Source organism: Oryx dammah, unplaced genomic scaffold, assembly GCF_014754425.2.
Source record: "Oryx dammah isolate SB20612 unplaced genomic scaffold, SCBI_Odam_1.1 HiC_scaffold_21, whole genome shotgun sequence".
In the NCBI taxonomy this organism is placed as follows: domain Eukaryota; kingdom Metazoa; phylum Chordata; class Mammalia; order Artiodactyla; family Bovidae; genus Oryx; species Oryx dammah.
Genome location: NW_024070205.1, coordinates 21,186,626 through 21,199,636, shown reverse-complemented (window position 1 = coordinate 21,199,636; position 13,011 = coordinate 21,186,626). Strand labels below are relative to the sequence as shown.

General features: G+C 36.8%; 1 protein-coding gene across 8 annotated transcripts in view; it reads left to right on the top strand.

Annotated features, from left to right (window-relative positions):
* The window catches only part of RASAL2 (RAS protein activator like 2), a 394,323-nt gene that overhangs the window by 238,286 nt on the left and 143,026 nt on the right, over positions 1-13,011 (top strand). Inside the window, exon 1 of one of the 8 annotated variants that reach the window (XM_040263911.1) lies at positions 5,111-5,589. The exons of the other annotated variants lie outside the window; for them this stretch is intronic. Within the exon in view, the coding sequence (XP_040119845.1) occupies positions 5,577-5,589 (13 nt within the window). The 5' untranslated portion in view covers positions 5,111-5,576. Of the gene's footprint in view, positions 1-5,110; positions 5,590-13,011 lie in introns of those variants that run through there. 8 annotated transcript variants of the gene reach the window in all.

Here is a 13,011-nt window from a genome sequence, read left to right as displayed (position 1 = left end):
CAAATAAAATGAAAAACAAAAGAATTTCAGTGGTATTTTTGAATAAGTGGGTGACTATGATATTTGTCATTCCGGTTATAAACAATGATTTCCTTTTCTAATACGAACTCCAAAAAGAATGCAGTGGGAAGGCCACAGCATCAGAATGTTAGTCTGGTTTTTGAGGAGGCATTAAAAGAAACTGTGTGTGTGGTTAGAGGAAGCTGTGTTTCTGATCATCTATCTGTTCAGAAGAGGGAGTATGCATGTGGAGTGATGTACACCTTAGCATGCGTGGAGAGTGACGTACACCTCAGTTTGACTGCTGTTGGTATGTGTATCTGCTTGGAAGAGGAGACAACATATATTAAAAGGATTTCTTGTTTGCTCATTTTTAAATTTGTTAATAAGAAAATGGATGTGCAAGTAACTTCATTATATTCAACTAGCTTAATTTTTGTGCCCTTTAATTTTCAGAAAATCATACATCTATGGTTTTAGAGTTTCTTAATGGCTGTCATGGGGCTTCCCAGGTGGCTCAGTGGTAAAGAAGCTTCTTTACCACATGGGTTTGATCACTGAGTCAGGAAGATTCCCCTGGAGAAGGAAACGGCAACCCACGCCAGTATTCTTGCTTGGAACGTCCCATTGACAGAGGAGCCTGGTGGGCTACAGTCCTTGGGGTTGCAAAGAGTCGGACACAACTTAGCAATTAACCAGCCACAACAAATGGCTGTCATGTTGACGTCTATATCTGTACCAAAGTCAGAATTTCCTAATTACTTTTGTAAAGGGTAGGGGGAAAATACACTATCCATATTCTTCAAAGTTTATAAAACATACTATTTGATTGACTCATTACTAGGAAAAAAATATCCTAGCCTTCTGAAAACAAAACCAATATTTGTTGACTCTGAGCTTGGAAAGTCACATAGATACAGCCTTCAGTACTCTACTTATACCCATTTTCAAGCCATTTGTTTATTTAGCAAATATTTACTAAGCATTTATTGTGGACAGACACTATATTAGTTCCAAGAAGGACAAGAAGAAAGTGCTATGTTAACTTATAATAGAACCATAGTTTGACAAGATGATGACCAAATTTTGAATTTGATTTAGCTCTTATTTCTGTTTGAATTATAATATGGATTTTCAGAATCAGAAAAGACATTTAAAATGATCTACTCCAACCCTTCATCCAGTGTTTGAATCTTTCGTATTATTCATTTGATCATTGCTGATATTTGACTGTTTTTGACTTTTAAAAAATGGCATTTTCATGTAGTTCAACCTAATGGAACTATTATTAAGTACAGAGTTTGCTCATGACAATGTAAGATGGGTTAGTGAAGACAACCCTATCAAACTGTCTGTATGGAGGAGAAATGTAAAACCAGATATTGACCAAATAGTGGCTATTTGCAGAAATAAAATGGCTCAAGTGCCTTCATCTAACCAGAATGAAGATTCTGGGTGCTGAATTAAGGGTTCGTCTTGTGTGATCCATTATATCATTTCAAACCTTCTTCACACTCTACAAGGCTCTTAAAACCCAGGAGGGATATTCTGCATGGACATGGATTTCAGTTACTTTGTAACTTGAGTTTGTGGCCATTTACTCAGGGTTCCCCAGTGTCTTAGAGAACACCTTCCTAGTGTTGTAGTTAAAGATGTTCTTGGTCTCTCCAGTCCCTACCTTAGAAGCTGCGTTTCCCTGGCTTTGGCAGCACAACACAGGGCTGTAGATTCATAGACATTTAAAGTTATTTGGAAAATCAACATCTAGGGATCAGGATTCCACCTAGTATAGTTCAGTTCAGTTCAGTCGCTCAGTCGTGTCCGACTCTTTGCGACCCCATGAATCGCAGCACGCCAGGCCTCCCTGTCCATCACCAACTCCCAGAGTTCAACCACACCCATGTCCATCGAGTTGGTGATGCCATCCAGCCGTCTCATCCTCTGTCGTCCCCTTCTCCTCCTGCTCCCAATCCCTCCCAGCATCAGAGTCTTTTCCAATGAGTCAACTCTTTGCATGAGGTGGCCAAAGTACTGGAGTTTCAGCTTCAGCATCATTCTCTCCAAAGAAATCCCAGAGCTGATCTCCTTCAAGACCTAATTGGGTAAATGATGAAATGACTATTTTCCCTTATGATTGGCTTCAATTAGTTACTTGAACTCACACATTCCTGTTTCACTTACAATGGATATGCTGTGGTGTGTGTCTTCAAGTTACTCTAAGCACACCTCAGTCTAAGTACTTTAAAAAGGTTTGGTAAGTGAAATATATTCTTTCATTCATTCATTCATCCAAGCATCACTTATTACGTACCTATTAAGCCAGGCACTGTGTTAGGCTCTAGTGATAAAGCTGAAAACAAAAACAAGCCCCTTCTTCATCTACATCATATTCTGATGGTGAAATGAGACATTAGACATCAGTACTAGTATAATGTTAGATAATGATGAAAGCTATAAAAAAAAAGAAACTAGTAGAGAGTAAAAAAAAAAACAAAACAATAGTACAAAGGAGAATGTAATCATCTCTGCATAGGAAATGAGGTAAACCACCCTAAGAATATAATTTTAAATCTGGGTTTTGAAGAGTAGATTAGAGTTTGACAGGCAGACCAGGCAAGGAAGAAAGTTCTAGGTAGAGAAGCAGCAACAAACAGTAAGGCTGGAAGACATAAAACAGGAGATTACAAATAGGAATGTGTATTTGTAAAAAAGATGTATATAGGAATACTATGGTATATAATATCCTTTGAAGAGTGTTGAAATAATCTCATATTTGGATATGTGAGAAATTGTTTCCTTGAGAGTACTCAGATTTACTCAAGTATCAAAACTCCAGGTAGTAGTAAAAGTGCTCTTTGCAGAACTCAATAAATTATTGTTCTGATTCACCTTCAAATATCTGAAAATGTTATTATTAATCTGAATTTGGAACTGTTCCAGGCAACTTTAAGGTTAATTAAGAGTAATAGATTCTAACATTTTAAAATACATTCAAGAAGAAAAAACTCACTTTTGAGAAAATCGAATACATGAACTTTCTCTGCCATTTCGGGAAAGATTGCTATTCTTTTTTTTTTAATCAGACTAATGACTTAAAAATTTTTTTTTAATTAGTTAATTTAGTTTCAGCTGCACTGGGTCATTTTTGCTGTGCTCAGGCTCTCTCTAGCTGCCACAAGGGGGCCACTCTCTAGCTGTAAATACATAGGCCTCCCATTGCACTGGCTTCTCTTGTTGCAGAGTGCAGGCTCAGTCGTTGTGGTGTGCGGTCCCAGTTGCCTTAGGGCACATGGAATCTTCCCCGAACAGGGATCGAACCTGTGTCCCCCGCACTGGCAGCCAGATTCTTAATCACTGGACCATCAGAGAAACCCGCTGTTCTTTCTTATCATCAGAACCTGAGTGTTGTTCAGTAGTATAGTTTGAGAACTGCTGTGCTACAGTTATTCATCAGATGGGCTGCCAACCTGTGTGGGACGCGTTAGGGAATCTGTCTATGTAGCAGGCAGCCCCTTCGGAAAGTCCCTTGCAGTGGCCCTGATTTCCTTTCACTGAGCTGAAATCTCTCTCTGATAATTTACTCTCACCGTTTAGACTCTAACTCTTGGAGATAATGACAGAAGGCATGACCTATTTTAGAAATATTCTGAGGAATAATAATTAAAAATAATCTCAGTATACTTTGCACTGTTTTAAGGTTGATTATAAATGAGGCTGGGCTTCCCTGGTGGCTCAGTGGTAAAGAATCTGCCTGTCAATGCAGGTGACTTGGGTTTGATCCCTGGGTCAGAAAGATCCCCTGGAGAAGGAAATTGCAACCCATTCCAGTATTCTTGCCTGGGAGAATCCCATGGACAGAGGAGCCATGAAGGCTACAATCTATGGGATTGCAAAAGAGTCGGACGTGATTTAGCAACTAAAACAATAACAAAACATATGAGATTAACAATGATAAAGGTTAAAAGCTCACCTGGGTGTGAAGAGGGTAGAAGGTGTTGGTGTTTTGTTTTGTAGAGGGCAAGGTGGGAGTCTATGGTCTCTTAAGTCTTCAAACTCTTAGTTTGTTCTTTGTGTATAACGTTTTGTTTATGTCTTGTCTCCCTCTATAATTCTTATTTGAGTAGCCATAGCGTTTACAGGAATAGTTCTTCTGAAGCAGAAATACGAAACCCAAAGTAAAAGAGGAAAATGCAGTGTTAGAGTATTATGATCCTTGAAGTAAAATGAAACCCGATAACCAAAATCAAATTATGATGGAATTAAAGGAGACTTTATGCATCATTGAAACTTGGAGAGGCAAAAGGGGAGAGGAAATAGGGTGCCAAAGATATATACATTCATATTTATCACACATATATGTACATACATGCAAATATATCTGTGTGAAAACATTGATCGTATATGAGAGATATATTACATTTAATACATATATATACAAACAGGTAAACAGAGATAAAATAAATGTATTTCCATCAGCTGTTTGTGAAAGGGAAGATAACGGACTGAAATTGTGCTCCTCTCCTGTCTGTCCTGTCCCGCTGTCTGAAGTGGCAGGTGGAATTCACTCAGTAATTCAGAGAGTGAATTTTTTAATTGATCAGTCCTGACATGCTAACCTCAGCAACCGAGCAGCTGCATAATGCGTTAGGTCATCATACCAATAATGAAGATTACATCATTGACCTGCCTCCTTTTTTTGGAATGTAGAGAAAAACAAACCCTAGAAATATGTCAGATTTTCAAACAAACCAAAATAATGACTGAGCATACTGATACTATCTGTAGTTTCATCACAACTTATTGACTAATCAGTTAGGAACCATTCTGTTTATAAAATTAATTTTTAATTATAGTTTATTTTTAAAATGAAGTTCTAGCTTAAGACCTGAATGAAAAGTTTCAGAGGAATTAAGTTTTTCTTTTTCTAAATTTAAAATATTACTGTTGTGAGAAAGTGATGCACCGAGTGACTTTAAGAAAGCAATATATATGGTAACAGACTTCTATATATACATCAGCTGTAAGATATTTCCCTGTGCTTTGTACTTTGAAATGTTTATATTTTAATTCAGCAGTAACACTCAAAACAAGAATCTCTGACATTTGTTTTATATTTCTATTCCTAAAACAGGGCAGATTTTGAAATAGATGGCTTAAAAAAAAAAAAAAGAGTCGCTTCTTAAGACTCACAGATGTACACATCCACCCATGGGACAGAAGAAGTGAATTAAATACCTCGCTTGGTAAATCACATTGCTTCTCCTGAACTAGATTGCCTGCACCCAGTGCTGTGAAAGAGACACGCTGTGAGCAGGAAGGATAGCTATTGTTCAGTGCTCTCTAGCAAAAGAACGGGGGGAGGGGGGGTTTAGGGGGGGTGAGTTTGACTGGCGTTGGCTCTGGCTTTTCTGCATTCCAATCTGTCTGAGGCATTGAGCGGGAGCAAAAAAACAGAGAGAGAGAGAGAGAGAGCAGGAGCGTGAAACAAGCACAGCTAGTGCGGTATAGAAAGTGTTTTGAGTTTCTGACTGGCATGCCGGAAAGATCATGTTAGCAACACCCAGAAACTTCACGGAATGCAGACCCCAGGTAAGAGTTCCTAGAATCCATCTGAGACAGAAGTTAAAAGTTTGTATATATTTAAAGGGTATCTGTGCTTTTTCAAAATTCACAAATGAAATGACTATTTACTTTTGTACTTATTGGCTTAAAAAAAAAAAAGGGTTGGTTTTCATTAACTGTGAGTTCACAGGAGTACTGTGTGGAGACTGTCAACATCCAGTACAAAATCCAGATCAAAAATAGCCTGAGAAACTCAGATAAATGAAAGGTGTGATGATCGTAGCAAAGTACTGACACTGCAACATTTACTCGTTCTTTTAACCATTTGAAGTGGATGTTTATTCTAGTTTTTCCCTAGATTCTTTATGAAATACTAAGATACCTGGGAATGGATATAGCCCATTTCTCTGAGAGACAAAATATATCAACCATTAATAATAATAGAACAGCCTTGCCTGAATCTCAGTAGCATGCAGTAAATCTGTTTCATTTGGCAAGTTCAACAGGTTGGATCCATAGACAGCGGTAAGAGTTCAAATGAGAACTTTGCTTGTGTTTTTTGTTTTTTTCCCCAAGGTAGACTTTTAATATCCTTTGCCAATAGATGACGTCAGAAACGTTAACTAATTAGCTCATTGAAAGTTAAATCTGAAAGAGACTTGAGAAATCGTCTGCTGCAGTCCACACTCTTCCTTTTCAATGAGAACATTGAGGTGTAAGGGATTTGGTGCTTGCTCAAGATCACAGTGTTAGAACAGAATTGAAATGAAAATACAGATCTCCTGATTTGCAGTTTACTAGGTTGTTTTTTTTTTTCATGGTTCCAGATACATTTAGGCTTTATACTTTGTCCATACTGTGTCTGCTGGCTCAGGTACCATGAGTTATTGCCTAAAGACCAAATACATCATAAGTCTAGACTGAAATATTATGGGGAGGAGATGTTGGCAGATGGGTGTCATCAATATTGATATCATATTCATTCAAACCCAAAAATATATAACAAAGTATTGGTATTTATCAGAATAAAAAGCAGCTTTCAGTTAAGGAAAATGACTGCAGTTTGTATGTTGCTTTTATATAAACAATTACATAGCTGTAGCATATTCTAAATGCCTATATATGAAATTAAGATTCAGGTTGATTTTAATCTCTTTTAAAGACTTTGGGACTTAGTCATTTTCTGTATACTAGAAGTTAGTAAAACTTTTTTTGGGTAGCATTATCCCCTCTTCAGTGCCTTCTCTATGTTTATATTTTTTTAATGTAAGATAACATTTTAAAATTATCCAACTGTTTGAACCAATCTCTTCCTTATCTAAGATCCAGCTCAGTTTCTCTCCATTTGTAAGGGTCCTCTGTTACTTCACCTCATGAATTATGTGCTTGAGGGTAACTTAAGTGGAGGATCTTGAGAGTCACAACAGACAGTGAACATCTGTCTTCATACATTTTCATTTAGTCTCTGAAAAGGTTGCTGCCCTTTCCATTTTTCTGGAGACCATTGTGGAGTTGAGAGAGACCACACTATTCTAGTGAGCTAAATAGTAAAGATAGCCACTGTCAAAAGGATCTGTCATGGCTCTTTACAATCCCTGGGAACAAGTTAGCTTGATTTGGCTCCAAGCACAGTGAAGGGATGTAGTGTTTTTGTGTTAAAGCTTGACCTGCTATTCCAGTTTTTGACTAAGTCTGTGTAAATGGGGTTGTGATTTACAAGTCTGTGAGTGATGAGCAGTAAGTTGTAAGGAACAGTTTCATTACTGCTCTTGGCTATCGGAAATCAAATTACAAAGTGACATTCTCCACCCAGTAGGAAACAAGAGACTGTTTGTCGTACTGCTGAATCCATTATTAAAACACACTGTTTATAAGAGAACTGATGGCTGTGAGAATGAGGACACAATGCTCTGTCCAATTTAACAGTGTTCACGTTGTGTTACACAGGGCTTAGAGTTTTCTCTCCTCTTTTATCCTGCTGGAGTATGTGAAAGGACTGCCATGATACATGCGTGTATATTATGTTATGTGTATATATGAGAGATGAGTGGATGGATGGATGGATAGCTAGATAGACAGACAAAAATGGACTTTTGGCCTTAGTGTATTTCCCCATGTTAGAAACAATCAGGTCATTAACCTACTGCTGGTATTTTACTGACCTAAGTTGGAAAAAAACTATTAACCAATCTAATAATTATGAAATTTGCTACTGTGTATTGGAAAGAGAAAAATATTAGAAGGAAACACATGACTCCTTTTTCTCTCCTGAATACAAATGTCAGATTATGCCGGTTTATGTTTCGAAAGACACTTTTGCTAATAAGGTGCCCATTTTATGACTAAAGGCACATTGTAAATGGGAAGGGAGTGGGTAGGATGAAATGAATGGTATGAGGAAAGAAATTCTCTTATGTATGTGAAACAATTTTCTTTTGACCATTTTTTTTTTTTTTGAAGACAGGCCCATTTTCACTGCTCATGATTTTTTTTCCTTGATACTAGTTTTTCTAAATTTTTCATGAAATATATATCCATATAGTTGATATATTAAATTTGCAAAGAAGGTAAAGAGCTCTGTAATGTAGCCATGACATTTTTCTGATAAAAGTTTGGCTATAGTTGATCAAAACTTTTGTCTCATTTAGAGGATTTATTAATACATCTTCCCTACTACAATTTCTTTCTACTTTTGGGGTATAATTCTGGATTCTGTATCCTCATTAAAGTTGTAAGAATGAAATCTCTATAAACAAAAGTAAAGATGAAGGACAGTCCAAGGGGCAGAAGCTTGAGGCTGGATGTGTAAAACACTGAATTATCAAATTAATTCTTTACTCATAAAGGTAACCTGATTAGCCACTCGAAACTCTGGAAATCCTTCTGTGTAGAAAATGGTTGTGTTTCCCCTTCTGCTCCAGTCTTGACCTTCAGCGGCTTCTAAAGAGGGAGTCACACTGGTTTTGTTCTTTCTGTTCTTTCACGCTCTCTAGTGGTTGTTTGTGGTGGTTCTTGTTTTCAGTTCCCTGTATATCAGTTTTCATGAAGAAGCCGGTGGCTGTGTGGTGAAATAAGGTTCAAAAGATTCTTACACTCAGTTGCATAAACTTTCTAAATATCTAATTCTATAGTGCGGAGAGAGAGAATAACTGATAGTGTCCTGTTGTTTCCTAGTAAACAGTGAGTCAAGAAAATGAGTCATGACTCAGCAATGTGAATCCTCATACAGCCGTCTTCTGTTTTTCTTTATTTTTTTCTTTCTGTGTATGTGTGTGTGCGCACCCTAATCGGAATTCAGTCTATCAAAGCTCCACATGTAATTATGGATATGATGTCAGCTTGTGTTTGGAAGCCTAAAGCATTGCCACTGAGAATATGTTCTTTGTGCATACTTGACAAATAGGAGAGACTTACTGAATCGTCATTAAAATTCAGATGAAGGTCTTTATCTTCTCTGGTACCTTGCTCACTCTTGTCTTCTCCGGTACTTCGCTCACCCCTACTCAGACCTTACCATTCTGCTGAATGAAGAGTTCTCTGAACTTAAACATGTGAAGAGGGAGCCAGTGAGGAGTTCTTATCAAGAGTGAGACTATAAAACCCCACATTTCTGTCATTCTCAGGTTTGAGGTATTTTATAAATAAGTGAACTGCTGAAATAGTTGGGAAGTTAGTGTAGGTTAATACAGTTCTCTTCTTTGAAGAAGAAAAATGACCTGGTTCTGCATGCTGTCTTTTGTTAGACTTTTGAAAGTAAGCAAGCAGGTTTAGGTGCCAGGATCAAGCCAGTGTCATTCAGGATCAGGTGACACCTAGCATAGTCAACCTGTTGGACAAGTTGTTTGCTCTGATGTATTGCATTTAATTCCACAGACTACAGAGTACCTTTGAAAACCTTAGCAGCATGCTACTGTTGTATAGTTAACTATTCATACTTACTACCTTTAGTTAATATGAAGACTACAAAAAATGGATATTCTCTTTTTAATACTCTGGTTTGTAACTTTCTAGATAGATTATATTTCAAATAGATCGTGTGTAGTTGATTTGATTTCTGGTCTCTCCAGTGAGATAGGAGAAGATAAGATGTTTGGGTCCCTACTACAAGAATTCCCTTTTCTAGGAACACCTAGACAATAAAGTGAGTGAAAGTCACTCAATCGTGTCCGACTCTTTGCGACCCCATGGACTATACAGTTCATGGAATTCTCTAGGCCAGAATACGGGAGTGGTTAGCCTTCTCCTTCTCCAAGACTATAAAGTGTCAGGTAAATGAAATAATTTATTTCAATTTTTTTTTTTTAAAAAAGGAGTGATGTGTCAAAGGGAGTGCAGAAAGAACCACTTGAAAGAATTGGGGTTGCTCAGTCAAAGGACAGGACAAGACGTGATATGTCTATGAACAAGAAGGATAATCATCTTTTGTATCCCAAGAGCTCATTATGATGAGCTCATTTCTAAGACTTTGTTTAGGATGGTTATATTTCTTAGCATTTTCTCAAAGTGTGGGAGACAAATCACTCAAAGAAAGAGTAATAGATTATTGAATTATTATCTGCATATGGTAAAGGAATTGTATCACAGTAATACAGTGGGGTAATCACAGTAATACATGAGTTGGGGTAAACTCTAGAAGTTGGTGATAGGGAGGCCTGGCGTGCTGCAGTTCATGGGGTCGCAAAGAGTCGGACACGACTGAGCGACTGAACTGAACTGAATATAGTTAGCTTACATACATCTTGATATTTTTCTTGAAGCATTTTTGCTTCCACTTGAAACTCAGTGAAACATCACAGTAGTTTCCTGAAACAATATCACTGTATTTTATGAGTACTATTATTTTACTTGCAAATATTTGCGCAGTGACAGTTGCAAAAATTGTGAAATATATTTTTAGTAATTTTTGTTTTCTTCATTTCCTTTTCTTATAAGTACAGTATAAGCACTTAGTATTTGATGATCAGCTTTTTAAGATAAATTTTCCAAAGAATTAGCTTTTTTTCCCCAGTTGGAGCCAGTGTTGACCATTTTTATTAACAAAACCAAAAACATGGTGTAAGGAAGAATGCCTAGGAGATACTGCTGTCATTACAAAGAATGAAAACAAGTCTCTCTTGGAAACATTTTTATTAACAAAACCAAAATGTACTATTCAAAGCAAATTTACTGTAATGGAAAAATGCAGAAGTCTTTTTAGAAAGTTTAGAAGTTGCTTGTTTTATTTGTTTTGTTTGTAAATGGAAGGGTATTTAAAACCAGAAGGCAGGCTTTCCTCTGGTCTTTTTAAAAGAAAAATCCAACAATTTATTTACCAGTTTTTCTCAGAAGCATGTCTTCTGAGAAACTGTAAAATGTGAACAAACTGCAAAATGTATTTGACAATGAAATTTTAATTAGCTAGAAATAGTGAACTTCAAGGATGTGACTATTTTATTGCTGTAAAGTACTGTGATTTATGACAGCTTCCTAGTAGGTTTCTTCCAGTGTCAGAAATTATAAGACCATTTTCATTTTGCTTTGTTCCTGAATTAAATATTTAAAGATAGACTTTTTCTTTCTCTTTTCCCCTGTCAAACCCATGTTACAGGAGAATAGAAACTAGTTTTTTTTTTTTAAGGCTCTTCAGGTTTAATCCAGATGTTGCCTGTTACATTCTTCTCTGACAGTCTAAAAAGAGATTATTTTTAAATTTTAATATCCAAACATAATACATAACAAACTCCTCCCGCACACCTGTGAAAAAAAGGCAAGGCTTCAATGCCCATTTTAAAAAAGAGCTCATCCAAATGGCTATTCAGTATGAAAAGTTTCATTATTCATCAGGAAAATGCAAATTTAAACCAAAATTACATCAGGATATCTAAAATGAAAAAAAGAAATACCAAATGTTGAACAAGAACCTAAAACAAAATGAAGAACACATTGCTGATGAGAGTATAGATTTTTATGACTATTTTGAAGAAAAACTAAGATCATGGCATCTGGTCCCATCACTTTATGGCAAATAGATGGGGAAGCAATGGAAACAGTAAGAGACTTTATTTTGAGGGGCTCCAGAATCATTGCAGATGGTGACTACAGCCATGAAGTGAAAAAACCCTTGCTCCTTGGAAGAAAAGCTGTGGCCAACCTAGACAGCATATTAAAAAGCAGAGACATTACTTTGTCAACAAAGGTCCATCTAGTCAAGGCTACAGTTCTTCCAGTAGTCTTGTATGGATGTGAGAGTTAGACTATAAAGAAAGTTGAGGGCCAGAGAATAGATGCTTTTGAACTGTGGTGCTGGAGAAGACTCTTCAGAGTCCCTTGGACTGCAAAGAGACCCAACGAGTCCATCCTAAAGGAAATCAGTCCTGAATATTTACTGGAAGGACTGATGCTGAAGCTGAAACTCCAGTACTTGGCCACCTGATGTGAAGAACTGACTCATTTGAAAAGACCCTGATGCTGGAAAAGATTTAAGGTGGGAGGATGAGATGGTTAGATGGCATCACCAATTCAATGGACATGAGTTTGAGTAAACTCCGGGAGTTGGTGATGGACAGGGAAGCCTGGCGTGCTGCAGTCCATGGGGTTGCAGAGTCAGACACGGCAGAGCTAAACCTGAACTGTCTATGTATGCAGTCAGGAACTTTACATTTGGTGTCATTTAAAGGATTAGATGGAGAAAGTCTCACACAGACCCGGTTTGTAAGTGAATCTTGAAAAAAGAAAACTGCAAGATGTGAATAACAGAACTACCAGACTGTTGATAAGCTTTCAAAGTACCATTCATGAGCACTCAAAGACATATAAAACACTAACTTTCATGTCCTAAATATTTTATAATAGTAACAATTTGTATATATATTTTTTGTAGTATATCTAAAGATATAAATGTACTCATACCAAGCACATTAATTTTTACATATAGTTATTAATTAGTTCATGATACAAATTTAATGAGTTTTCTGTACTTTGGCTTTAATATCATTTTGCTTTAAAAGCATTTCTATGCTTTAGAGGATATGTGATTACTTGTTTTATTGGAAGAAAAATAAACATTTTAAAACCACTTTTTCATCACTGTGGAATGTCGAAGTAGCCAACAAAATAAGTAGAAGATAATAAATGTTAAGTTCCTTCTTTTTCTTTTCAAAAATACAAACATGATATATTTTTGACCATGCTTTTCTTCTCTTCTCAGGTAAATCACCCCCCTCCTTCCAATCCTGCCAATTCTGAATCATTAAAGTGCATGTGTTTAGCTCTGTTTCTGTATTCATTTGCAACAGTCTTTTCCACTTGTTCAGTTGCTAAGTCATATCCAACTTTTACAACCCCATGGACTATAGCATACTGGGCTCCTCTTTCCTCCACTATCTCCCAGAGTTTGTTCAAATTCATGCCCATTCATATTTCTTCAGCTTTACTCAAGCTTAAGGTTTTCATGTCAGTATACTACATTAG